This window comes from Podarcis raffonei, chromosome 3, assembly GCF_027172205.1.
Source record: "Podarcis raffonei isolate rPodRaf1 chromosome 3, rPodRaf1.pri, whole genome shotgun sequence".
In the NCBI taxonomy this organism is placed as follows: Eukaryota; Metazoa; Chordata; class Lepidosauria; order Squamata; family Lacertidae; genus Podarcis; species Podarcis raffonei.
Window position 1 is genome coordinate 99,828,926 of NC_070604.1, and position 27,218 is coordinate 99,856,143.

At 44.0% G+C, this 27,218-nt stretch overlaps 1 protein-coding gene across 2 annotated transcripts in view; it reads left to right on the forward strand.

Annotated features, from left to right (window-relative positions):
- Nucleotides 1-26,701, forward strand: part of KCNH1 (potassium voltage-gated channel subfamily H member 1) — a 228,598-nt gene extending 201,897 nt beyond the window's left edge. For both annotated transcript variants that reach the window (XM_053383261.1, XM_053383262.1), the window contains exons 11-12: nt 14,650-15,711; nt 22,077-26,701. In XM_053383261.1, the coding sequence (XP_053239236.1) occupies nt 14,650-15,489 (840 nt within the window). In that variant the 3' untranslated portion in view covers nt 15,490-15,711; nt 22,077-26,701. The remainder of the gene's footprint in view (nt 1-14,649; nt 15,712-22,076) is intronic.
- The last annotated feature ends 517 nt before the right edge of the window (nt 26,702-27,218 follow it).

Consider the following 27,218-nt stretch of genomic DNA (forward strand, 5'->3'; position numbering starts at 1 on the left):
AAAGGACAACAGTTCCTTTTTCAGATTATTTATTGCCTGATACTTTAAAATCAGGAGAAACCAGTCAATAATATTGTATCTTAATTGTATCTTCAGGCGCAGAGTTAACTGTTGCAGAGAAAAAGTTCTTTCAGCGACAACACACTTCCCAGTACGACATTTTTAACTGTTCGCAGGAGCCGGTCTCAGGGGTTTGAGCAGTGGATTTAGCTGCTCTAGCTCTCTCTTTTTGCAGGGAAATACTGTTCAAGTCCTTTCCCCCCTCCTCCCCTGTATCAAGGGGGGCTAACGCTTGTTTGATGTTCAGATTGTAATCCTTAAAAACGACCTTTAAGGTTTCCGCTTGCAAGTTCATTGCTTTACTCCTTTACAAAAACGGGAGGCAGACTTCCTTTTTGTACCTCTCCGCATTCGGTGCCAAATCTTTTAATTCAAATCCTTTAATTGCCAAATGACCTACTCACGGGTCGTTGATCTTGATGCCAAATTTCAAGGAAGAAGGCAGCGCTCTCCGGCAACGGCTTTGCGGCTTCGCTCCACGGAAGAAGCAGACGACTCACAGCACAGCGCCACTTCCCCGCTCCGCTCCGGAGCCCAAAACTGGACTCCTTTGCTGATTGGGGGGGCGCAAAAAGGTACCCACTGAGTCCCACGGCCACAGGCTTCACCCGCCTGTGGTTTTTGAGGGTCCCCGCTGCGCCGTAGCGGTAAAAACCCCAGTTTCCGCGGAGCCAGTCCCCTCCGATCTAGAGGGAATCAGCCATTTTCCAATGGCGCCACCCCGGAAGTGAGTGCAAAACTAAGGATTAGCGACTGAATAAAAGACCACTGGGAGCCCTCTTTAAACTTGCCTGTGTTTTCTAGCAGGAATGTGAGACATCAATAACAAAGTATAAAAATGCAAGTTGCTTGTGAAAAATGTGCCATTCTTCTAGAGACAAGAAAAAACCCCTGTCCATCTCAATTAAGAATGGGCTGGATTTTTCTGAGTCTTTGTGGGGGATTTCTCAGGGGATATCTGAAATGAAAAATAACTACATTTCCCAGATACCTCTCCCCTCACAGAGCTACAAATCCCAGCACCCTTAACAACCTACATGTTCCATGATTATTTGGGGCAGGGGGAAAGGGGAGATGAAGTCATGTGCTTTAAATGTATGGTGTGCGCACAGCTAAGAAACGAAGACCCCATCTGCACCACACATTTAATGCAGGTGCACCCCACTTTAGCCAGCCATTGCTTCCCTAAATGTGTGTGCAGCCATAGGAAAACCACAGGACACGGGTGGCGCTGTGGTCTAAACCATTGAGTCTCTTGGGTTTGCCGATCTGGAGGTCGGTGGTTCAAATCCCCGTGATGGGTTGAGCTTCCATTGCTCTGTCCCAGCTCCTGCCGACCTAGCAGTTTGAAAGCACACCAGTGCAAGTAGATAAATAGGTACTGCTGTACCTTGGGTTAAGAACTTAATTCGTTCCGGAGGTCCATTTTTAACCTGAAACTGTTCTTAACCTGAGGTACCACTTTAGCTGATGGGGTCTCCTGCTGCCACTGCACTGCCACTGCGTGATTTCTGTTCTCATCCTGAAGCAAAGTTCTTAACCCAAGGTACTATTTCTGGGTTAGCGGAGTCTGTAACCTGAAGCGTCTGTACCACTGTAAATGGCATTTCCGTGTGCTCTGGCTTCCATCACAATGTTCCATTGCAACACAAGCAATTTAGCCATGCTGGCCACATGACCCGGAAAGCTGTCTGAGGACAAATGCCGGCTCTCTCGGCCTGAAAAGCAAGAAGAGCGCCGCAACCCCATAGTTGCCTTTGACTGGACTTAACCGCCATGGGGTCCTTTACCTTTTTTATAGGCTTAAGCTGCAGAAAAGTACTGGAGCAAGAGGGGTTGGGGGTGGAGAGAGAAGGATTTGTCCACAAAGGAATGAGTAAATGAGCTTAGAAATTAGATGAATGTAGTTTTCTCAGCTAGACCAGTCTTAAGTGCACCAGGTAAATTGCTCAACGACACACCCACCTCTTTTTCCTTCTTGGAGCTCAAGAGTTCTGAGGTGTTAAATAGCTCTTGCTCCAGGCTGCCTTCCCACAGTCCATTATGCGCTTGCAGCCTGAGGGGGAGGCCGGGTTGGAAGCAGTGCATAATACATACTTTAAAGTGAAAGGCATAAATAATACATATGGTGTAGCTATTTGCGACCTTATAATGGCTTCGGTCTTTGACTACAATGTGGAACTACTGCCAGGAAATTGTGTCAGAGAGTGGATGGGAGCTAAGTGATATCCCCGCGGAGGAATAAATGTTTTGTGACAGGGAGGAGCTAATGAAACCCGAACCTCCCGAGTCCTTGCGCTTCCCCTCCCCAAAACATTTTAATTTTAAGGCTGTAAAGTGCAATGAATGTTCACAATTGGGATCTGCAGCCAAAAAAGAAGAAACTGGTAATAAAATGCGAGTGATAAAGGTTCAGACATTTCTGGCTGGTAAAGAAAACTGTGAGGAAGCACAGATCCAAGTGCATGAGTAGGTTATACAAAAAAACACCATAAAAACATTGAGCAGAGATATTCACGATAAACAAATATATAAAGATATATAAAGTGATTTGTGACCAAAGTGTGACACTCTCATTCAGATGCGTGTTTATTTTTTGGTGACGAACAAAACCAATAATTAAATGTTTAAATCAAAAAGTTTTCCGTTTCTGTCTTCTCCTGCTGCTCTGATTACCACAGCATAATATAAGAGTAGCTGAAGAAAGAGGAAGCAGTAATGTGTTGTGGGTCACTGGAATAAACATATTGTTGTTGTTTAGTCGTTTAGTCGTATCCATGGCCCCATGAACCAGAGCACACCAGGCACTCCTGTCTTCCACTGCCTCCCGCAGTTTGGTCAAACTCATGCTGGTAGCTTCTAGAATACTGTCCAACCATCTTGTCCTCTGTCGTCCCCTTCTCCTTGTGCCCTCCATCTTTCCCAACATCAGGGTCTTTTCCAGGGAGTCTTCTCTTCTCATGAGGTGGCCAAAGTATTGGAGCCTCAGCTTCACCATCTGTCCTTCCAGTGAGCACTCAGGGCTGATTTCCTTCAGAATGGAGAGGTTTGATCTTCTTGCAGTCCATGGGGCTCGCCAGTGTCTCCTCCAGCACCATAATTCAAAAGCATCAATTCTTCGGCGATCAGCCTTCTTTATGGTCCAGCTCTCCCTTCCATACATCACTACTGGAATAAACATATAGTTTTAATGATTAGCTGCATTCATTCTTCTAGGACCCAGAGCAAACTTCTCTGAAATGCTGTTTGAATGCTTTAAAAATCCTCTCTCTGAATAATATTTTCACAGTAAATCACTTAACTTTTTTTTATGGCTCTTGTGTGTTCATGTGCACATGCAGACACAGGTCAGTTATTAAAAACATAGTTAAAAAAATACCCCCCCCCCATATATGGCAATCTTTTACAACTGATGTATCCTTGTAAGATTATATCAGGCTGGCATAGATGTAGCAGTTAATGAACTGGACTAAAAAAACCCCACCTGTATTAGGCTGTTGTTGACAGGCTCAGCTCTGAACATTGTATAAGGTTGTTGTTAACAAGCTGGGCTCTGAGGACCGCTATAATAATCTGAACTCTTGTAGGAGGAAAAAAGTGAGCTCTAGTTTCTCATTCAAACATGTGACGGTTACAGTATTCAGTGTATGAAAGTAGAAAAACTTGTATCGGAGAAATGGCAGACCCAAATCCACATGATTATACCTGGGGGACTGTGCTTTTTCTCTCATAAAAGTTTGGAAATCAGTTTCTGAATGCTTGTGCTACAGGAGTTCTTACATTTAATTCCTAACCTTCTTTTGCACTTTACTATTTTTACCATAATTGGTCCATTAGGACAAAACTGTACATTACATGCTGCCAAGCAGATCTTTTCTTTGAATACCTGTCCGCTTAGGTGAGCATTTCACACACACACACACACAAACCGATCTCATAATAAAATGTGCTTGTCTTTAAGGTGCCACACAGACATATTTCTTCTTCCTGGCCAGATCTATTTCCCAAGCCATTTTGAAACAACTATTTTATATGTTTCCTTGTTTTATTCCTCTGATATCCCACCAGTCCTCCAGGAAACTCAAGACAGAATACAGTGGTACCTTGGCTCTCAAACGCCTTGGTACTTAAACACCTTGGAACCCAAACACTGCAAACCCGGAAGTAGGTATTCTGGTTTGTGAACTTTTTTTGGAAACCGAATGTGCTTCGTTTTGAGTGTTGTGTTTCCGATTTGAGTGCCACACTTCTGTTTTGAGTGTTACGCTGAGGTCTGTCTGTTTTTGCTATTTATTTTGCATTTTCATTTTTGCGGCTCTTTTTTGTGTGTGACTGTGTGGAACCCAGTTCAGCTACCGATTGATTGATTGATTGATTGATTGTGTTACTGCAGTACATTGTTTATTGCTTCATTTTATGGATCAATGGTCTCATTAGATAGAAAAATTCATGTTAAATTGCTGTTATAGGGGTTGTTTTTAAAAGTCTGGGACAGATTAATCCATTTTGCATTACTTTCTATGGGAAAGCACACCTTGGTATTGGAACGCTTTGGTTTTGAAACGGACTTCCGGAACAGATTAAGTTTGAGAGCCAAGGTACCGCTGTACATATAATAATAATAATAATTTATTATTTATACCCCGCCCACTCTGGGTGGCTTCCAACAAAATATTAAAATACAATATTCTGTTAAACATTAAAAACTTCCCTAAACAGGGCTGCCTTCAGATGTCTTCTAAAAGTCTGGTAGGTGTTTTTCTCTTTGACATCTGGTGGGAGGGCGTTCCACAGGGCGGGTGCCACTACTGAGAAGGCCCGCTGCCTGGTTCCCTGTAACTTGGTTTCTTGCAGCGAGGGAACCTCCAGAAGGCCCTCAGCACTGGACCTCAGTGTCCGGGCAGAACGATGAGGGTGGAGATGCTCCTTCAGGTATACTGGACCGAGGCCATTTAGGGCTTTAAAAGTCAGCACCAACACTTTGAATTGTGCTTGGAAACGTACTGGGAGCCAATGTAGGTTTTTCAAGACCAGTGTTATGTAGTCTCGGTGGCCGCTCCCAGTCACCAGTCTAGCTGCCACATTCTGGATTAGTTGTAGTTTCCAGGTCACCTTCAAAGGTAGCCCGACACAGAGCGCATTGCAGTAGTCCAAGCGAGAGATAACTAGAGCATGCACCAGTCTGGCAAGACAGTCTGCAGGCAGATAGGGTCTTAGCCTGCATACCAGATGGAGCTGGTAAACAGCTGCCCTGGACACAGAATTGACCTGTGCCTCCATGGACAGCTGTGAGTCCAAAATGACTGCCAGGCTGCACACACCTGGTCCTTCAGGGGCACAGTTACCCCATTCAGGACCAGGGAGTACTCCACACCTGCCTGCCTCATGTTCCCCCCAAAACAGTACTTCTGTCTTGTCAGGATTCAACCTCAATCTGTTAGCCGCCATCCATCCTCCAACCGCCTGCAGACACTCACACAGGACCTTCACCGCCTTCACTGGTTCTGATTTGAAAGAGAGGTAGAGCTGGGTATCATCCGCATACTGAACACCCAGCCCAAACCCCCTGATGATCTCTCCCAGCGGCTGCATGTAGATGTTGAAAAGCATGGGGGAGAGGACAGAACCCTGAGAGCCCAGGGGTCTGAACACTCATCCCCCACCACCACTTTCTGAACACGGCCCAGGAGGAAGGAGCAGAACCACTGTATAACAGTGCCCCCAGCTCCCAGCCCCTCTAGACGGTCCAGAAGGATGTTCTTGTCGATAGTGACGATCCAGCAGAACTAGGAAACAGCTCTCACCTTCATCCCTAGCCCACCGGAGATCATCAACCACTGCGCCCAAGGCTGTTTCAGTCCCATGACGAGGCCTGAATCCTGACTGGAAGGGATCCAAATGGTCCACTTCTTCCAGGCGTGACTGGAGTTGTTCAGCAACCACTCACTCAATCACCTTGCCCAAGAGTGGAAGATTTGAGACTGGGCAATAGTTGGCCATATTGCCACATCTAAAGATGGTTTTTTAAGAAGCGGTTTGATAACCGCCTCTTTCAGCAGGTGTGGGAAGTCTCCCTCACAGAGAGAAGCATTCACCATCCTGCAAAGCCCATCACCCAGCCCTTCCCTGCTACCTTTTATAAGCCAGGATGGGCAAGGATCAAGGGAACAGGTGGTTGGTTTCACTCGTCCAAGCAGCCTGTCCACATCCTCAGAGGTAACATTGATCCCATGCAACATGGTTCTCTGCGGTTTTATCCTCCTATCACTCAGCCAGGCTGAGAAATACTGACTGTCCTGACAGTGGAATCTTCTCCCTCGGGAGGTTTTTAAGCAGAGGTTGGATGGCCATCTGTCATGGATACTTTAGCTGAGATTCCTACATTGCAGGGGGAGTTTTATACTGGACCTTTTAATTTTCTTTTTTAGAGGAACTATTGCACTGTTTTCCCCCAGACACTGAATTGCCAGTAGTCCGTGATTTAGGATAACTAATGCATATTCACTTCTTAGCTCCCCTGCCTATGACTTTCATGTCCTATTGTCTTTATTAGCTAGCATGTTTCATCTTGTTTATGTCCTCCCCAATTCAAAATGTATCAGGAGACATTGCATTCACTCCTGTGGAGCTTGGCTTCCTGGCTTTAGCAACGTTTGTTGCCCAAGACAGTGCTATTCATCAATTCATTAGAGTTGATGCTTGACACAAAGTAATATTTTACATAACTACCGCTGATGAATAAACAATTTTTTGGGTATTAAATTTCCTTGCCTTCATCATGAACAGTTAATTGGCACCTCAGAGAGAAACAGCATAAGGAGTTTTTGCTAACTGAAACATTATATACAAATACTGCAGTTGAGTTTCAGCATATTAGATGGGTCATGTCGAAAATCAGGAAGCTGAAATACATGCAGGATCATGTCCACTGATCCACCTAGATATGTTTTTTCCCCATTCCAAGGGTCATATTCCAAGGGTCACAAGCGAGTTAATAGTGATGATTTTTTCTCAAAAAAGTCTGCATAATAAGTTAATGGTAGTGGATAAAGACTAGAGACACATACTTAGAGTGGGGTCAGACTCCCACTCCAACCATGTAGCTCAATGGGTAACCTTCAGACATAGAATTATAGAATTTTAGAGTTGGAAGGGACCTCAAGGGTCATCTAGTCTAACCCCCTGCAATGCGGGACTCCTGCCCACATCTATCCCTGGGTGGGCTCAAACCACCAAACTTTTGGTGAACACACTGACCCATTGAGCCGCAAAGGTGTTTCATGCTAAGTGTTTAGGAATTGGGCCCCACTGAACCTAAATGGACTTACCATTTGATTTGATTCCCTCCCTCTCTTTCTTTTTTCTTTTCCTTCTCCTCCTACGATGAGGCTACATTTTAATATTTTAATGTTTCAATATTTTAAATCTTGTATTTTAATTTTGTTTTTAAGTTGTAATCATTCAACTTGTTTTTATTATTGCTTGTAAGCCACTCTGAGCCCGGCCTTGGCTGGGGAGGGCGGGGTATAAATAAAAAATATTATTATTATTATTATTATTATTATTATTATTATTATTATTATTTATTACCTCTGAGTAGACGTGTATAACATAGGATTGGAAAGTTAACCTTTGGCAGCAAACACAACAAAGATGGCAACTCCCCTGAAATGTTTCACACAATGCAGAACTAAGTAATCTGTGGCGCTAGCTTGTACTAATGAAGGACTGCTACACAATTTTCAAAACTAGGACATGTTGCCAAGGCATTTCTTGGTAACATTGGCCCTGGTACTCAAGTGAGTGGGGGTGAAGGCACATTCATGCAGGAGCTTGCAATGCTGTCTTTCTGTGGGCACAGGATTCTTACCACATGCTAAATATGGTTGACTTGCCCTTTGTTAGGTTTTGTAGCTGCTTTCTTCGGCCATCTTGCTTTCTAATGTCTGGATTTAAAATAGAGTAATAAAAATGCAGATGAGCTTCTTGAATAGAGGCCTGTGACAGTGAGACTAATGGACTTTGGGGTATGTTATAAACTCTTCCTTCTGGTAACGCTAACATCAAATGGTGGAAAGGGGAGCTTTTTGAATGCAGCAGACATTCTGTTCATTATCATGAGCTGCTATATGAAATAGACTGAGTATCTTATTTATCGGCATATAAAAGGGGTCTGAGAAATTCCCAGAAATGGGAAATTATGGCAGGATTAACCAACAATTCCTTTTCTAATAGGAAGACTAAAGCACTTGAGGCATTTTGATTTAGAAGAAAGAGAAACGAGGGTTCATCTGCGCTTTTGTTTGTCTCGTGATTTCAAGTCGTGGGCTCCAAGAGGTTTTCCTTTTGTCCTGCTACTTTCTCTGGGAAAACCCACTGTTTACTGTCAAATTGGAATCAGGCTTTCGGAGGTGTGGCTTACACCATAGTGGGACATGAAATAGAGATATAAAACGAAAAATGGTGTGGTGAGGGGGACAGATAGGCTTTTATTCAGTACCACACAGTATACAAACTGAAATTAATTGACAGGACTAAGGGTGGCTTTAAAGGAGGATTTCACCAACTGGGGCAGAAATGATGGAAAGGAGAGAGGAAGAGTGCTCTTGTGCTCAGATCTGGCTTGTGGATTTTCCCCAGGCATCTGGGTGGCCACTGCAAGAACAGGATTCTGGATTAGGTGGGCCACTGGCCTGATCCAGCAAGCTCTTATTGTGTTCTTATCTACGGTCACATCCATGCCATACGTCTCAAAAACAGAAGCTTTGAGCGTAGCTCAGAACCTCACACTTTGCATGCAGAAGGGTCGAAGTTCAGTCCCTGGCATCTTTGGGTGAAAGGAAAGTAGGAGGTCAGGTGAAAGACCTTGCCAGACACCCAGGTCTGGGTGCCAAAGACCAATCAGATTTGGAAGCAGTGGTAAGTCTGACCCTGGGGGCCTGGACGGCTCAGTTGATTGGAGTGTGGTGCTGATAATGCCAAGGTTGCAGGTTTGATCCCCGTATGGGGCAGCTGCCCATTCCTGCATTGCAAGGGGTTGGACTTGATGATTCCCAGGGTCCCTTCTAACTCTACAATTCTATGATTCTGTGACCCAGTAAGGCAGCCATGCTGTCCTTTAGCTCATTATCAATATTAGAGACATGAGAAATCCCACTGAAATATTTCATTAGGCTTATAAGTCTCTCTTGGCTTCCCTTTCAATGACTCTGGTATTTCACCTGAGCAGGAGCCTCCAAATTCTCTCTGAACTTCTGCTGAGGCAGAATTGTGATGCCAGCTTTAATATGCATACCTGGTGGCTCACAGTGTTTCTGATTTCTTAGCTACTGCCACCTCTGCACAAGAAAGCTGAATACACATTCATTTTGCACCAGGCACCCCAGTGCAATGTGTGTGTTTTTTAAAAAATTGAAAGAGCTGAACTGAAATCATCTCATTTGCTCAGTTTTTACTTTTTCTTCTTCCTTGTACCCTCTTCGCAGTATTGGGGGTGGGGTAGGAAGGACAGTCATTTCAAACTCTCTTTCACAGGAAACACTTAAATCACTTCTTTTGAAGATATAAACATTAGGAGCAGAGGGGGGAAAGAGAAAACCCATAATTCAGAAATTTTCCACAGTAAATGTACATCTGGATTAAATTGGGAAGGGTAGAGATATGGAATGTGTGGATGCTGGAAACAGTGGCATACAATAGCAGCATCAGTCCCATGATAAACACTCTTCTGGAAGCACGTTTGGTTTCTAAAACTTCCACCACCCTCAGCCATTTAACAGTCTCCCACTCCCATGATTTTTGTTGTTGGTAAAAGCATTTGTAATTTTACCATCCTTCATCCCTAAAATATCAGAGGTTGGTGCTATATGGGGCTTTATAAAATAACCAACCATGCAATAAAACAATATCAAACTCCCAAACACACCAACAAGATAAACTATGAAACAATTCTACCCTTACATGCAATGCAATTCTGTTTATCTCTCTTCCTTCCAAGCCACCTTTTCTCCGCGACTTAACCTCTTATACCTCCAGACCTCTGAAAAGCATGCCTGTTCTTCCCATTACCATTTTTCTCACATTCCCTTGTGCTGAATTTTCAATTGTAGGCACCTCAGGGCAACAGCTTGACATTTTGCTCGTTATTCTGTAAGGCAATGGTCACACCGATGGTGTTCACGTAAGTGAATATAAATCATCATTGGGACACAACAGCATAACCGATTTGGAAAGGCGAGTTGAGATAATGCGTCGCTGGATCTAGGAAGCTCCATTGCCCACGCAAGGACTTCCCAAGTTCAGAAACAAGGCTATAAATAGGGTAATTATTAAATGGAGGTTTATTTGTTTATTTAGGTAGGCTATGTTTAGACCACCTTATCCTAGGATCTCTGGGCAGGCCACAAAGAAAATCAATAAAATGACGAAGTCTCCATTTAAAACACATATTCCAAAGAAAATGCAATTAAAAACAACATATCTGCAGTATCAAATAACAAAGGCCTGGACAACAAAGGCATCTGAATTTCAGTGATGAATTTGCCTTCTGTGTGTCCCACCACAAAAAATGTCTATCCATGTGGCACTGCCAAGCATACAGTTCCCAGTGATGGTACATTAAGGAGAACTTCCTTGGAAGATCTCAACTCATGGGCAGGAACATACAGAGAGAGGCTCTCCTTCAAGTATAGAGGTCCCAAGGCATTTGGGGCTGAATATGTTATTTGTAAAAGGCTGGATTAGAGTCACTGGGCTACCTCTGCTGGAGGGAGGGGTTGAGGCCATTTTCACAATTTCCTGTGCCCTTGAATACTGCTCTGCCATGTTGGGGCACCCTCTGGGAAAATGTAACAGGCAGTGTAGGAAGCAGGAGAGGGAATGGGCAAAACTGGACCACCAACTCCTTCTTCCAGTGGGAGACTTAGTTGGATCTCAATCCTTTCTGTCAGTAGGAACATAGGAAGCTGCCTTTTACTGAGTCAGACCATTGGTCCACCCAGCTCAGTACTGTCTACACTGACTAGCAGAGGTTCTCCAGGATTTGGGGCAGGAGCCTCTCCCTACCTGGAGAGGCCAGGGATTGAACCCTGGACCTTCTGCTTGCAAGGCAGATGCCCTGCCACTGAGCTATGGCCCTTCCTTAAGCAGAAGGAGCTATTCCATCTGGATTAGAGAGGGATGAATCTGTCACATGTCTCATTTTACCAAAGCTGAGTTCAGCTCGCCCACATCCGTGTGTGAAGTTGTCTTTTAAAAGCCTGCACACACAAAACTATGCATTTTATGAGCATTTCTCATCCATATGCAATTTTGCATGCAATTTGCCTAATGTGTGCATTTTGTGAGTCATTTTCCATCATAGAATGCCATTTTGTACATTATTTCCACTAATAGGTGCATTTTTGTGCACCATTTTGACTGGAAAACTGTGTCACAAAATTCAGTTCGCTTACTGGCTTAGGAAGCATACACTTCTCCCCCATCCTCACCTAGAAAATGCTCTAAATTAGAGTGATGTGAATCTTTATCCTTTCTGTACCGTGGTGGAGAGGGAAACCGTCAGATCCCGACCGCACGTACAAAGTCACCCAGCAGCTTCCAGCAGAACTGGCGCTGGATCTTCTTATGCCATTGCTACTTTATGCATGGCTTTTGCGTTGAGATGTGAAAACGAAGTGTTTGCAAAGATGAAAAACCTCTCATTTCCCATTTGGCAGCTCTAACTGCCAAGTTCACCTACCTCTCTAAACGGCAGAAATTAGCAAAGCTATTTGTTTGTGTGTTTGCCCAGCATTGAGGAGAATACCAAGTAGGATTAGCATCATCAGGGAAACATAACGTCTCATTATTTTGTGTGCCTGTTATAACTCTCTTAATATAAATATACCTCTTTGACATGTGTTTATTTATTTGTTTAGCTGCTTGTTGTTGTTTTTAATTAACATCTATAACACAAAAGTTATTTCTTACTGGTACTAACATTTTGTTAGCTAAAATTATGAGGAACTAGTAATCATAACTCGGCTCATAACTCCTGAGGGGCAGAGTTCAATTATGTGCCTGATAAGTGGCTGCATTATCACTTGTTGACTTGGATGTATTTAAAGGAGGATAGGGGGGGGGATCATGGAGGATAAAGCTATCAATGGCTACTAGCCATTAATCAGGACGCAGGTGGCGCTGTGATCTAAACCACTGAGCCTCTTGGGCTTGCTGACTGGAAGGTCGGCGGTTCAAATCCCCGCGATGGGGTGAGCTCCCGTTGCTTCTGCCAACCTAGCAGTTTGAAAGCACACCAGTGCAAATAGATAAATAGGTAGAGCTGTGGTGGGAAGGTAAACAGTGTTTCCGTGTGTTCTGGTTTCCGTCACGGTGTTCCATTGCGCCAGAAGTGGTTTAGCTATGCTGGCCACATGACCTGGAAACCTGTCTGTGGACAAACGTCAGCTCCCTCAGCCTGAAAGTGAGATGAGCACCGCAACCCCATAGTCACCTTTGACTGGGGTCCTTTACCTTTACCTTACCTTACTAGCCATGATGACTGGGTTCTGCCCCCACTCTCAGAGGCACTCTGGATACAAGTTGCTGAGCATTGCAGTTGGGAAGAACGCTGTTGCTAGCTTTCCATGGGTATCTGGTTGGCCACTGCAAGAACGGGATGCTCGGCTAGATGAGCCATTGACCTGATCCAAAAAGGCTCTCCTGGTGGTCTTATGCCCCAGGTGGCTGCCAAGGGTAGCCCTTTCAAAGAAGCTTTCCTTCAACAACAACAGATCTCAATAGCCTTTTTACCTCAGTGCAGAAACCTTGGTTAACCAACTCCTTGAGCTCAGAAATGGTGATGAGGTTTCAGGAGGAAGTTGAGGGAAAGCCATGCTACAAATTAAGGGGGTTTAGTAGCAGAAGGAAAGGGAACACGTGAGAAGGGGAGCAAGTCCACAGTGGTGAGTAAAGCAAGGGTGGCAGAACTGCAGCTGTGTAAGATAATCTGTGGCCTGAGGGACATGAAGTTGTGAGCCATATGTGAGCCATATGAAGGCTGTTTTCCCTGGTGGGCCTTGCCCAGATCATGTGATGATTGTTCATACTAGGGCCAATTGTCCCTGTGAAGCAGGGTGTGTGTGTCTCTCTCTCTCTGTGTGTGTGTGTACAGATTGAAAGCAGTGGTGCAACTCAGATGACTCACCATCGGCACCTGCTGATGACTCACGCCATCCGCACCTGCTGATGATGTCACTGCTCAAATAGGGAATAGAGAGCCCCGCCATAATGGATTTGTTTTTTATGGTCGCTATCTACATTAGTAGCAAATAAACTGGACCTGACTGAACAGTGAATAACCTTGTGTGGCCTGGATTAATGAAGGAGTCACACCTGGTAAAGGTCAACATCTGTAAAGATCTTGCTGCAATATTCAGTCCCTGATTTTTGTCATCACTGCTATCACAGGTAGGGCTGTTCATAGAGCCAGATGCAGCAGCAAATGTGAATTTAACTTTGGTTTCTACACACACCCTTCCATCCTCCATCCAGGCAAACAAGAGGCATTAGTAGAGTTCACAGACTCATTGCTCCCATGCAAAACCACTCAGGGAAGGTGCAAAGCAGGTGAGGGATGTGGCCTGAGTGAGCCCCAGGAGCCAGGCAGAGAGGCCTGGCATTTGGCCCTGAGTCTGAAGTTCCCAACCCCTGATCTAGAACTGATGTTCCCATTGAAATGGAAATCTGAGTGCACAGGGTGGGTTTCCTTGTGACATTAGGAATGAATGGAACGGACACACACACACACACATCGCCACCACCACTTTTCTTGCTCAGCGCAAGCCTTTTCGTGGAGTACTAGAGTGTGGAAAGCTGGCTGAGAGCAAGCCACTCCCCCCGACTGCTCTTATCTAAGAAACGCACAAACCTTCTAAGTGAGGGTTGTGTTCAAAGAGAGGCCTGGCTGCTATTTGAAGGCCTCTGGGGATTTATGTGGTTCCACCCATACAATCAGCCTAGAGAAACTGGTGTTTAAGTCTATTAATTCTCACCTCTATCCACAATCCTTGCATTGACTTTGAGTTTGTGTAAGAGATGGAGTAAACTGAAAGGTAACAAGCAGCTCAATGCAATAGCACTACTGTCTTGTAGAGTGATTATATTGTTTTGTAATACTGCATTTAGGGATGTGCTAGATAGTGTCCACATGTCGAATGCTAGGCACATCTGAATAACAACAAAAATCCCTCTTTGAATCATATGTCAGCTGCCTGGGATAATCTGCTCATGTATATTTATGGGAAAGGTCCATAGCTCAGGAGCGGAGCATCTGCTATGCATGCAGGAGGTCCCAGGTTCAAATTCCTGGCCTCTCTCGGCAGGGCTGGGACTGTCCCCTGCCTGAACCCTTGGAGATCGGCTGCCAGTCAATGTAGACGAAATTAAGAAAGATGGATCAATGGTCTAGCTTAGTATTAGGCAGAGTCCTACGCTCCTGTATCATCAGCTATTGAGCATGCAGAGTTATCAATTCAAATAATGAAAATGGATATCCTTTCCCACTATGGTTCTCTAACACTTAGTGTGATATATTTTTTCCCATTGCAGATTGTATTCCGGAAGATTAGTGACGTCAAGCGAGAAGAAGAAGAACGGATGAAAAGGAAGAACGAAGCCCCTTTAGTCTTGCCACCTGACCATCCAGTCCGTCGGCTTTTTCAAAGATTTAGGCAGCAGAAGGAGGCCCGGTTGGCTGCAGAAAGAGGCCGAGACGACTTGGATGTGGAGAAAGGCAACATTCTGGGAGACCACCCTTCGCGCACTGTGGTTAAAGCTAGCATCGTCACCGTCAGGGAAAGCCCCGCAACGCCGATCACCTACCAGTCTGCTTCAACATCCGGGGTATCCGACCAGGCCAAGCTTCAAGCCCCAGCCTCAGACTACGTAGGGGTGAAGGTGGCAGGAGACTTTCCGAAGCGCAAAGGCTGGGCAAAGTTCAAAGATGCCTGCGCGAAGGGAGAAGACTGGAACAAAGTCTCCAAGGCGGAATCCATGGAGACGCTGCCAGAGAGGACGAAAGTGGTAGGGGAAGCCACTCTGAAGAAGACCGACTCTTGCGACAGCGGCATCACGAAAAGCGACCTGCGCTTGGACAACGTGGGGGAGACGAGGAGTCCTCAGGACCGAAGTCCCGTCCTGGCAGAAGTCAAGCACTCATTTTACCCCATCCCCGAACAGACTCTTCAGGCCACGATGCTGGAAGTGAAGCATGAGCTGAAGGAGGACATCAAAGCTTTAAACACAAAAATAACGAACATAGAAAAACAGCTTGCTGAGATACTAAGGATATTAGCCTCTAGAAGAAGCTCGCAATCACCACAGGAGTTGTACGAAATATCAAGGCCACAGTCTCCAGAATCAGAAAAAGACCTTTTTGGAGCAAGCTGAGGTGGTTCTTTTAAGCAGACGTCAACCGGATATCCCCTGCAAAAACAACAAAACACCCACTTCAACATGTTTTAAGCGAAACATTTACTCTTTTCTTGATGAACTCCATTGAGGGGCCAATCCGTTAACCATGTTCTCCCCCCTCTCTAAATGGTATAGTAACAGGAATTGCAACCTCATGTCGAGATGGCAGCTGACTCTGAAGTCTTTTTGACAGCAAGGGTACAGTTTATAATGTTTATTTTCCCCCTCCTCCTTCGTCAGTGCATCCTTTACCCCTAAAATTTACTTTTGTTATATAAAAAAAGAAAGAAAGAAAAAAGACATTAATAGAAAACTAAGTCATATGTTAAGCCCAGTTCATATACTTACCTGCCTGTTGGAACTTTTTTACATGGTGTTTATTCCTGGGCAAATTCTCCCTCCACATGTCAAATAGTATCTGACACAGGGGCTTCACGTGTGAATGAATAAGCGAAGGCCCCCTTTTGAAGGGGAAGAATCATGTCAATCAGGCGTTCACGTGAATGAAGCTGCATGTTAACATTACACTGACTGCATTCATACCATACGTTGAGCTTTGAAGAGTTATGACTTCACCCAAATAATTCTGGGAGTAAGGGTGCCTGAGACTTTTCAGAGACCCCTATTTCCTTCACAGAACTGCAATTCTCAGAGGGGTTTAGCCAGCAATCCCTTTTCACAGGTAATACTGGGGATTGTAGCTCTGTTAGGCAGCTCCTAACAGATCTTAACAAACAGCTCCCAGAATCCTTTGGGGGAAAGCCATGACTGCTTAAAGTGGTCTCATAGTGCTTTCAATGTGTGGTGTGATTGTGGTCCATATGCATGTGTGGTGGTGTGGAAATCAGGGAGAGAAAGAGTTCCAACATTTTTATTACAAGAGGACCCACAACCGTAGGAAACACTTCAGGTTTCCACAGCCTGGTGCCCTCCAGGTGTCTTAGACTACAACTCCCGTCAGCCCCAGCCAGCAACATTGTACTGACTGGGGCTCATGGGAGTTGTAGTCCAAAATATCTGGAGGACACCAGAGTACAGAAAGTGGAAGTACATGAACTGGGCTCCTTTCAAGCTTTGGATCTTGAACATGACTTTACATTGCCAGCTTGCTGAGTAAGATCTCATCAGTATGAAATGGTTTAGCAAGTCTCTTCGCCTTCCTCCTTTTATGTCTGTATAGCCTTTATAGATCATGTGAAATGGCGAGGTTTCACATGGTGGTGATAATGAGGTGGTCCAGAAAAGGGAGCAAAAGGTGGACTTCCTTATCAAAGTATGCAGTGTGTATTTTCACATATGATTCGTAGGTGCCATAATTTATTGCCACCTGGTGGTAGAAAAATCTCAGATTTGGGTTGATATCATCTAACGGCAAAGAAACATGAAACTGCGAGGTGGAGTATCCCTGTCATCAAAAATATTTGGAGTTTTTAAAAAAGAGGCCTTCCACACTAACGTGTGTTTGTGATTTTATAAACAAACTTCTGCCCCCACCCCAATGAAAAATTTATATTTTGTGCTCATGATGTTGTTTTGAACTCTCCACTTTGCCTTTTGAGTTTCCTTTAAACAAGAGATATGCCAAAGGATGCTGAACTATGTATATATTAAGACCAATGATGCACACCAACCATTCCGATGTATTTTCTCATTGTAATGGTCCCTGGTACCTTAGGGAGATAGATTGTGCTGTTCTGTCTCTTATCTCATATTCTAAGCTAATGGTGTCTCCCTTGAAATGTATTTGTCTTAAGGAAGACTAACTAGGGCACCTGTAGAAGTAAAAGCAGGTTGAGAAAGAAATTGCTTGTATTAAGGAAAACTCCAAGGAGCTGCACCAAGGAGACAGTGAAAATTGCTTAACAGAGAAAGACTGCGTTGCTAGTGGGCTAGTGGACTTGGGGAACCCTCCACATGTTAACAGCCTCCCACAATCCTTGGCCATTGGCCATATTTGCTAGGGCTGATGGGATCTGTTTCAGTCACATCAGAGCGGGGAAGTGGTACCACGTCCTCATGATCACAACTGCCATGGAAGAATAATTCTGCAAAGTGCTGAATCTAAACTGACCTGCAGTTTAACGTTCAGAGATATATTGTTTGGACTATTTTTAATTGAAAGAGCTGTTCATCAGCGATGCAGACTCCCTTTCCAAGATGTGGACCGGATCCTGAGAACTGCGGATGGTGCCCAGCTCATGGAAATCCAATTAGTCCCAACAAATTACTTACATCCACTGATTTCAATGAGTCTGAGTATTAGTCTCTGTCTGCACTACCCATTTAAAGCGCTTTGATACCACTTTACAGAGCCATAGCTTTCCCCCAAAGAATCCTGGGAAGTAAAGTTTGTTAAGGGCATTGAGAGTTCCCCTCACAGAGCTACAATTTTCAGAGTGGCTTAACAATCAGTCACAGGGAACTCTGGGCACTTTGGCTCTGTGGGGGAAATAGAGGTTCTGCTAACAACTCTCAGCACATTTAACCAACTACATTTCCCAGAATTCTTTGGGTTAGGCCATGATTGTTTAAAGTGATATGATACTGCTTTAAAGGTAGAGTGCAGGTGGGGTCAGTGCAGTGAGTCAGACTACACTCTCTGTGCTCAACTCCCTTTCCCAAAGTAACACCTCCCTGTGCCATTTACCACATTTTGTGCCCCCATCAAAAGCACAGCAGTCTTGCAGATATCCTTGAGTGCAATGCTGCTTCTGAGGAACAGCAGCAGGAGAATCTGCTGGGGCTTAAAAAGAAAAAAGTCCTGCGCACCAAAACGGGTGCTTTGAATCCCAGCCGCGGTCTTTGCATATGGTTTTGATTGCCGTTAAACTGCAGGGATGCAGAGAGAGCATTTGCTCTCATCTTCATAATTATTAGGGACAAAAATAGAAAGCGATTCCAATAATAGACAGTACATAAAGCTCAGCAGTTAGTAACTCTGCTGCAGTGCTGAGAAGCAGCTCTGGAGGACGTTAGTTCCTTAAGATTAATTTCTTTCAGACAAAGGCAATCACGGACTGCTGCGTGGGAAAGCTGGTGCCATTTTGCTTAGTTTATCCCACAGGATGTTTATAGCTTGCACCAAGTCATAAATTCCAGGGCCGCAGTGTTTACTTGACTAATCAGTTAGGTGGATTGATTAAAAACCTTTAAATTAATTAACCTTTCCATGAATTGGCAGTGGTTTGTCAAAAAAGGAAGGAAGGAAGGAAGGAAGGAAGGAAGGAAGGAAGGAAGGAAGGTAGGTTGGTTGGAGCAGATTTCTGTTCATGGATTGAGTTGGCCCCACCAATTTACTTCTTGCTGTAGTCTTGTGTGCTTTTCTTCTGAGCCCCTTCTGAAGGTCTGTGATCCTATGAGGTGATGTGGCATTCAGGGCTGTAGCTGGAAGGAAGAGTCAAAGAACACACACACACACACACACACACACACACACACCGGTTCACATGGGAGTGCCTTCCGCTTGCACAAGAAGCACTTTTGAGTCCAGCAAATGCATTTATTTTGAACACTGGCATTTGCCATAACCACAAAGGCAGGTCCAGTTTGGGAAGAACACATGCCCCATTCTGTGATGCTACTTATGTGACACATCTAAGCACCGTTCCAAAATTAAAGAAAGCAGGGTTTATTTTCCTCCCTTCAAATCTATTGTTTATCAATATGAAAATGTCTGCAGATTTATTTCATTACTCCCTCAATGAAAAGCCATATGTTTGAACAGGGTGACAGGATTAATAAGTTTGTCTGATTTTGTGTACCAAAGGCTATTAAGTGAAAGGCTTTAAGTGGATAACCAACAAATAGTTTTCTTTGCTTGATGCTTGGATTTAATATCTATATATATGAGAGAAGGTGCGAGAGAAGGGGAGGGAGAAACTCTATAGGCTTATAATATAGGGTAGTGGCCATATCCCAGAGGTAGAGAAGATGCTTTGCATGTAAGAGGTTCCAGATTCAGTCCCCAGCATCTCCAGGTAAAAGATCTCCATTAGAACCATGTGGACCTGCTGCCAGTCAGTGTAGACTATACTGAGCTAGATGGGCCAATGGTCTGATTTTGGGTAAAGCAGTTTCCCATGTTCCACTTTGCAGTGCCAGAATTTCAGGATTTAAGATTCCAAGGGCATCCACTCCAGAATGATATGAAAAACTGATTTCCTATTCTGCAAAGGTATGCAGTGGATAGAATAGCCGAGGAAGCAGAAAGCACTTTCTGTTGAATTAAGCTTATTTTTCCAAATGAGTACATCATTAGATTCTAATGTTTCCTTCGTGCCAACCTGATGTGGAACTGTGCTTGCTTGCAAGATCTTGGCTGCAAGGCCCCACCATTGCCAGAGAGTCTTGCTTTTGCAATAGCCCTTCCTCACATTGCTATCCTTTATTCACTTACACTAGAGACTAAACCATTGCAGTCCAGTGTCATTTCTTCAGCAGCACCAAGCGGTTAAAGGCTGCTGTTGTCTTTCATTAAAAGCTGCCCCTTGCACCTCTTGCAGCTTTTACTGCTTTGTGTCCAGCTGGTAGAGCATGAGACTCTTAATGTCAGGGTCATGGCCTCGAGCCCCATGTTGGGCAAAAGAATCATGCATTGTGGGGGTTGGATTATATGACTCTCTTGGTCCCTTCCAACTCTGCAATTTGGTGATTCTATGAATGCCCTGTCTACTTGTCAAGTTATTTACATTTAGCAACACATGTGGGAACACCGCTAACCTCCTCTAGTACTGCCACGAGAAGGAAAACGGAACCATAGTTTATTGTTCTGCCCAACCTAGGAACTTTGGTTATTGCTTCTTGTGCGAAACAAGCTAGGGATCATTAACCACAATCTGATGTTAGCTTGCATCTGTCAAACATAGTTAATGCTAATAACTATGAGATATAACTGAGAAAGTCCTATGGGAGTGCCAGAAGAGGAGGAGCTCCTAAACCTGAGGCCCATGCATGTAATGCTAAACTATGCATACCATAAAGAGACACAGCATCTCACTGAGGGGGAAAAACACCCAACCAATAAAGGAGGCAGAAGCTGCAAGATGGAAGCTACTAATTAACCTTACAGGGGACCTTTGCAGAATGGGACTTACTTGAGAAGAAGCTCTTGGCCATGGCAAAGGACGTGACTGGATAATATCACGTTATATTAAGTACCACTTGAACCCATTTTAATTACACTTCCAGCTCATTGCAGAAAAGCAGTGTCTCAGCAATGCTAAAGATCCCCAATGTGGATTCAAGCAACTACAGGTTAACTTTCAAGGCAAATTCAAGAACCAAGCAATTAACACAAACCAATACAACATGTGCCCTGCCTAGCCGAATACAGTCCACCAGCCATAAAACGTGCTCTGCCAGGGGCTTAATAAACATGTTGCAATCTCTCAGATTCTTGACAAGCCACACAGGGGCTGAGAGAAAATGGCTCCTCAGAATTCTCCATGCCTTTGTTGGCAGCAAAAGGCAGGGGATTTCACTGAATATTCTTCAGGCCAGGGCTGAAATTATTTCAACAGTTTAAAAGGAACTTGAAAAAGATTGTACAAACAACAACAACAACAACAATCAGAAAATTGTTTCCTGTGAAATTTCAGCTCACTTGAAAGTTCATTTATTTTGGTGGGTGGGGAAGCAATCAGCTAGGGACCAAATTGTTTCTTGCTATACTAAAAAAAAAATACATCACGTTAAAACAAGATTGACAGTTGGAGGGCAATCATGGAGGGCAAAACTGGGGAGGTCATTATGCAAAGTATTATACAGTGGAGGACTGGAATTCTTTAATAGATCAGGAGAAGCTCAGAAGAGAAATTTTTCAAAATTTGGTCAAGAAAGTTAGGCTCAGCTCTACTGCCCCAGCCCAATTTCTGCACTCCTAGACAAGAGCAAAAGGAGTCTATTGAACATGGAATGCTGCCTTTGGCTTGATGTCTCAAGTTGTGTAGGACTTCCTTGAATTATTGTGCTCTTATTCCGCCCCCCCATGCATTCTGATCTCCTTTATTCTTCCATTCATAGTATCAGTAAGATAGCTACAATTCAGAGAACCAGGAAGAATCTTGCAACACAGGGCACCCACAGCTAAACACAAATAAAGTTATTTGCAAGCTGGTGAATTGTAACACATGTAAAGAGCAGAGGGAAGAGGAAAATATAAGCAAAGCTTGCTACGTTTAAATATGCCCTTGGAAATAGGCAAAATGTGTAAAAGAAATATCCTTTTCACCATAGATGCTGAAAAGTGCTGCCCCATTGTGGTACAATGTAACACTTTCCCACAGTCAGGGGAATAACCTTAGTAGAAGACACGCAACTGTTGATCTTTACCATGGTGAAATGACTTTGGAGGTTACCAGATAAATAAAATTTAATTTGTACTCAATTTCAGGGCTTTAAAAAAGAGGCGGGGGGAGGAGCAAATCTCTGAAATGATGCAAATTCTTCTCAGAATCCGACACCCATATTTTTAAACGTTCTGTGTCTTCAGATACATGTGTTTCTGTTGGAGATTTCCTGTGCAATATTAAAAACACCCTTCTTGCTTTAAATTTCATTTACAGCGGTGTCCCGATTTCCCTGAGAACATCCAGTTTAACAGCTCCGAAGGTGATGTTCTGCATCTACACTCCTTCACTTAATGAATCGAAAGAGCTATTTGCTGTGAACATCCTGGTGATTTTTGTTTCTTTGTTTCGACTCAGTATAGAGTTGGCGTGGACCCATTTAAAACACGATTTTATTATTTTTTAAAAAGCAATCTTTATTAATAAATGTGTATGTGATTATGCAGCTACACAATACGTGTGTCTGCATTAGTTCCGTCTATAATTAGTGTTATTGGACAATTCACAGCATATCCATCACTCTGCGATCAAGATATCAAAACAATAACAGAAGTCTTCCCCCAGTGGACAAATGTATTCTGTTGGTCCAGTTCAGCAATGAGGATCATGTTAATCTGCAGTGGGGCGGGGGTGTTTAATTTCCTTGTTCTGCTTAATATTTCTATAGTATACTTTGATTGAATTGTAACTGTGCCGCTGGGATATGGTCTAACAAATGTCAGGGCAGCCAGGACTCTTATGCAGAAATCTCAGAGCTGTATTAGAAGTCTTTCTGTGTAAATAAGGAGGCAATTCCTATTTAACCCTTGAGGGAAACACGAGCATAATCTTAAGGCCAGAATTGCGGTCTCTGCCTTGGATGAGATTTCAATGTGCATGAAACGTGCAGCACATAGACCACAGCATGGCCACTTCATTCAGCCATGAAGATACAAGCCTGGAGATGGGTTTTTACAGCCACAGCTAATGTAGATGGTGGACTCCCAAGTCTCTTTTGAACCCCACACTAGCTAGACGCATCTCTTGGCACGTAAGGGGATGTGGGTGTGTTCGCACAAGGCCACTGGCTGTTGCATGTGCTTGGCTGCATGTAAAGTGAGCTGGTTTTCCTTTGTTTCAATACCTATGGCTTTTTAATTTTAAAAGTGAAGATCTTCCAAGCTGGCTGGCACAAACCTTCCAGTGCCAGGCTTGTATGAGAAATTGCAGACAAGGAGGGCAGAAATAAATAAATACATTAATTGTGCCACAGGTCACAGGGTGGAGGGAAAAATATGTTGCCCCGACCTTGAGACAAATTTCAAGAGGTGGGGAATCAGATCTTGCACTGATTCCTCCCTTCTGCTGTTGAGGAGTAGCTCCTCTCATCCAGGCCTTTCATAGTGCAACAAGTGTGCAGAAAGCTGCAAAAAAAATTGTGATGCTGCCACAGCGTGTGTGTGTGTGTGTGTGTGTGTGTGTGTGTGTGCCCGCCCTACTTTGTGCTGCAGAAAGTGCCTGCTTTTGTTCACGGAGCCCTTTGTTGTTGCATGGATGGCATTGTTGTGGTACAAAATTGTAGTTCCAGGAATTTCAGGAGTTGTGCTCATCGCACGTCAGGGACTGCTGGTGCAACACCCCTTGCCACTTTTCCTATTGTCATGGCTGTATTTGCTAGAAGGACTTATCTTCCCTGCACCCCACCCTCTCATATTGTTTAGCTCATGTGCTTTCTTTGGACTCCCCAGATGAACCAGCGAAATCTGTAGCTCTCCTCCTTTGCAGCGATAAGGTGGTGACGAAGAAGAGGGCTGAGGATTCAAGGGCCTAGAGTCGGGTTGGTGAACGGTGACCTATCTAATAGGCAATGCCAGATGGGGCTGGAATGGAGCTCAGTGACACCTGAAGGACCAAAGGTCCCAATTCATGACCTAGGAAACCCAGCAGGCACAAACCACTTATGTCCCTCAACAACATGATGGAAGCAAAACTGTATTCACCTGGGAAGGGCCATAGCTCAGTGGCAGATCAGCTGCTTTGCATGCAGAAGGTCCCAGGTTCACTCCCCAGCATTTCCAGATAGAGAGACTCTCAGTCTGAAACTGGAGAGCCACTGGCTATCAGGGCTGGGCAAGATGGACCAATGGTCTGATGGGAACTTTCCTATCTTCCTATGTTTCTATATAGCAGTAGTTCTGAAGCAAGTCCAGTGACAACATATTAGGATACTAGCTACTCCTGGGTATGGGGGTTCTAAACCAGGACCTGGTCAGCATTTACTGAGTTTTGGCACTGACCACGGTTTTAGTATATATTCCCATATTACATTAAATTGCATTTGGGTCTCGAATGTGCTTGAATATCTGACTATTGGTTGTGTGTGGAAGACTGACATCTGCCATAGCTTTCCATCTGCATTACAGACCAACTGAAGCAAGGCCCAGTTTTTTTCTCATGGGTGAAAAAGCCCCTTGGGAACGGCCGTGCCCTGTGTCCTTTATGGGAAGCGTATGCGAAGTATAGAATATATATGATTCCTGTTTTTCCATGCCTAGATCCAGTAGTCTAAAATGTAGAAAATATAGGATATTTAGATACCTACTGTATTTCTTACAGGACAGTGGTGGCTGACCTTTTCTGACCCAAGGGTCGTACTGACAGTCACCCCTGCATGGACCACCTGTCAATAGTGGGCAAGGTCAAAATATAATTTGTGTGTTTGTGTAAGTGTGCCTTCATGCGCGCACGCGCGCACACACACAAATACAAATCGCACCTAAACATGCAGGCATACACACACATACACAACTCTTTCTCTATCTCTCCCTCCCTCAAGGCACAATGAGGGTCTCTTAAAAAATCATCCCCACCCAAGTATGAAGATGGGGGAGCACAATATGTGATGAGCAAAAGGCTGTGCTTCAAGGACCACCACCAGCACCATGGAGAGAGCTTTTGCCTTTTACTTTTTGCCGATACAGCACTTAACCTCCCAATCTCAGTACTCTGAGGCTCAGTGCTGCCACTGAGAGACAAAACTCCTCTGCCTGCTCTTCAGAAGAGGATAATCTCTACCGGGCAAGCAGAGGGATTTAATCTTTTGATCTCCACACTGAGCACTACAACACTGAGATTTGGAGGCAAAACTGCAGTGGGTTGGCAGGCCACTCCTCGCAGCTTCCCCAATCTGGCCTGAGGACTACGGTTTAGCCTCCCCTGCTTTGGAGCAAGGTTTGGCATGCGAGTGAAGTGAAATATATACCCACTGGTGGTGCTTTCTCGCCACTGCCACAGGTCACCTGCAGGTGCTTCTTAAGCTGCCCTTATCACAAAGCTGACCCTCTCTGAGCGCCATGGTTTGCAGGCGCCCCTCCATGCTGCGTTTCCCAACTTGGTGCGACTGTGCTTGCGCCATGGGTAGCTGTTGTCTCCTTGGCTTCCAACTCTGTGGAAGACAGTCAGGCAACGCAGCCTTTAGGGGCGTAGGAGGGAATAACCAATCATCTGCATTTCAAAGTAATAATAAGCATTTCAAAGACAGGGATCCTCACTGGGAGGCTTCCCAGAATGCAGTTATATAAGAAGCACTGTCATTAGTACAGTATCTTTGATCTGAGTTGTTTTCCCCCACCGCACCCTCATGCCACACACTGCTGTGGCAAGGATGGATTTGCGCTAAGTACGAAAACAAAGCTTCTTGCAATAAGTTGTTTTTAACATTTAGCCTTAAGACCCCTTTCCGTCAGTGATAAAGAGTTGAAACTATGATGCTGTCATGGACTCCCTTTCTACCCTTCTGTATAGTGTTCACTACAGTGTTGCCTCAAGATATAAAGCACTTTGATTAGATTTCTTAAGTCTAATGGAAATCGTGCATCGGTAATTCGATTTATTTCTCCACATATTGCCTTCTGACTAGTTTTTCTGTAGCCTTTCCCCCACGTTCGTCTGCAAGGACACTTCATCGCCATTGCCACAGACACTTTTATATATCAGGGAGCTGACACCTCATGCTGCTAAAAGTGTTTTGTGTATTGATCGAAGTCTCTCTCACACCCATTCTTCTTGACCAAGGTAGTGTGCTTCTTCTGCTGCCATCGTCTATCTCCACATGACGCCCGAGTGTCGTAGGACCCGGTGTGACAAATCCCACAATGTTATTGTAACTGGAATTAGAACTACCAATGCTGGAGGTGTCTGGGATTTTTAAAAGGAATAAATGCTCATTTTTATTTTTATTTTGAAAGAGATTTTCAAAGGGCAATGATTTCCCTCCCCACCCCCATTGGTCTTATTCCTATTTAATGTCCTCTGTTTTGAAAGGAATCATTTGAATAATAGAAAGATTCAATAATCTTGTATCAGGATGAACTGCTAAACGAAGTAATATGACTTTTCATAATGAATGTGTTATATTATTGTACCTTCATACGCTCCATATTTTTCCATCACCTGGAAACATGCTGAAACCTTCCTTTTCCACATCTGCATGGACACTTTATGGCTATCCAGTAATGCAGTTTTTCTGGCACTTTAAAAGGAAATGTACTCCACTTGTTTTTCTCCTTTCCAGAATCCACCAAATACTATCTCTTTTTTGATTATTTCTTTGCATTTGTCACTTTGTCTTACTGAGCATGAATAAAACAAAGAAGAATAAGTAGATACTATTTTTGTGGTCAGCTGAAAAAGCTGCCAGTAGAGAGAGTATATATCTCCTGTTTTGGAATGTCCTGATAAAGTTGCTGTCACAAGATATGAATAAATACCCCCTTACTGACATTTTTAAACAAGCACAAATAATATTTGTAAAGACAAATTTTAATTTTATTTATTATAGTAATAAACTATTTTATACATTACAGTGTCTTGCCTCTGCAGTGTGTGATTTTCTGCTTGGACAAATGACTGTAATTTTAAGTTTCTTTTCAAAGGCTGCCTGATTATTTCTGAATGCATGTGAAAGAATTGATTGCTCTGCCATTTTTTTTTTTTTAAAAAACCTTTCGAGTTCTCTCTCATGGGAGGCGCTGCCCATATGGTCTCTGTGGTTTTGCAGACAGGGACAGCTCTGAATTCCATAATTGGGGATTCCAGAAATTAATTGCCACAGTTCAGGATTCCAGAGTTCATGACAAGCAGGTCTTGGTTCTTGAGTTTTAATTTATTTACCACCCTTAGGATTCCAGGGCAGTGCTCAACAATCTACGGGTGTAATTCCTTTAGTCCTCTTAAGACTGTTGCTCCAGGAGAGGCTTCTCCTTTAAAAAAAAAGGGCGGGGAGCAGCCAATTTTTGCTGTTTCTCTTCCTCCCATCCAGAGCTCTCCCCTAAGCAAAAACTGTTCTGGGCCTTGGGGAATCAGTGAAAATCACCGCCT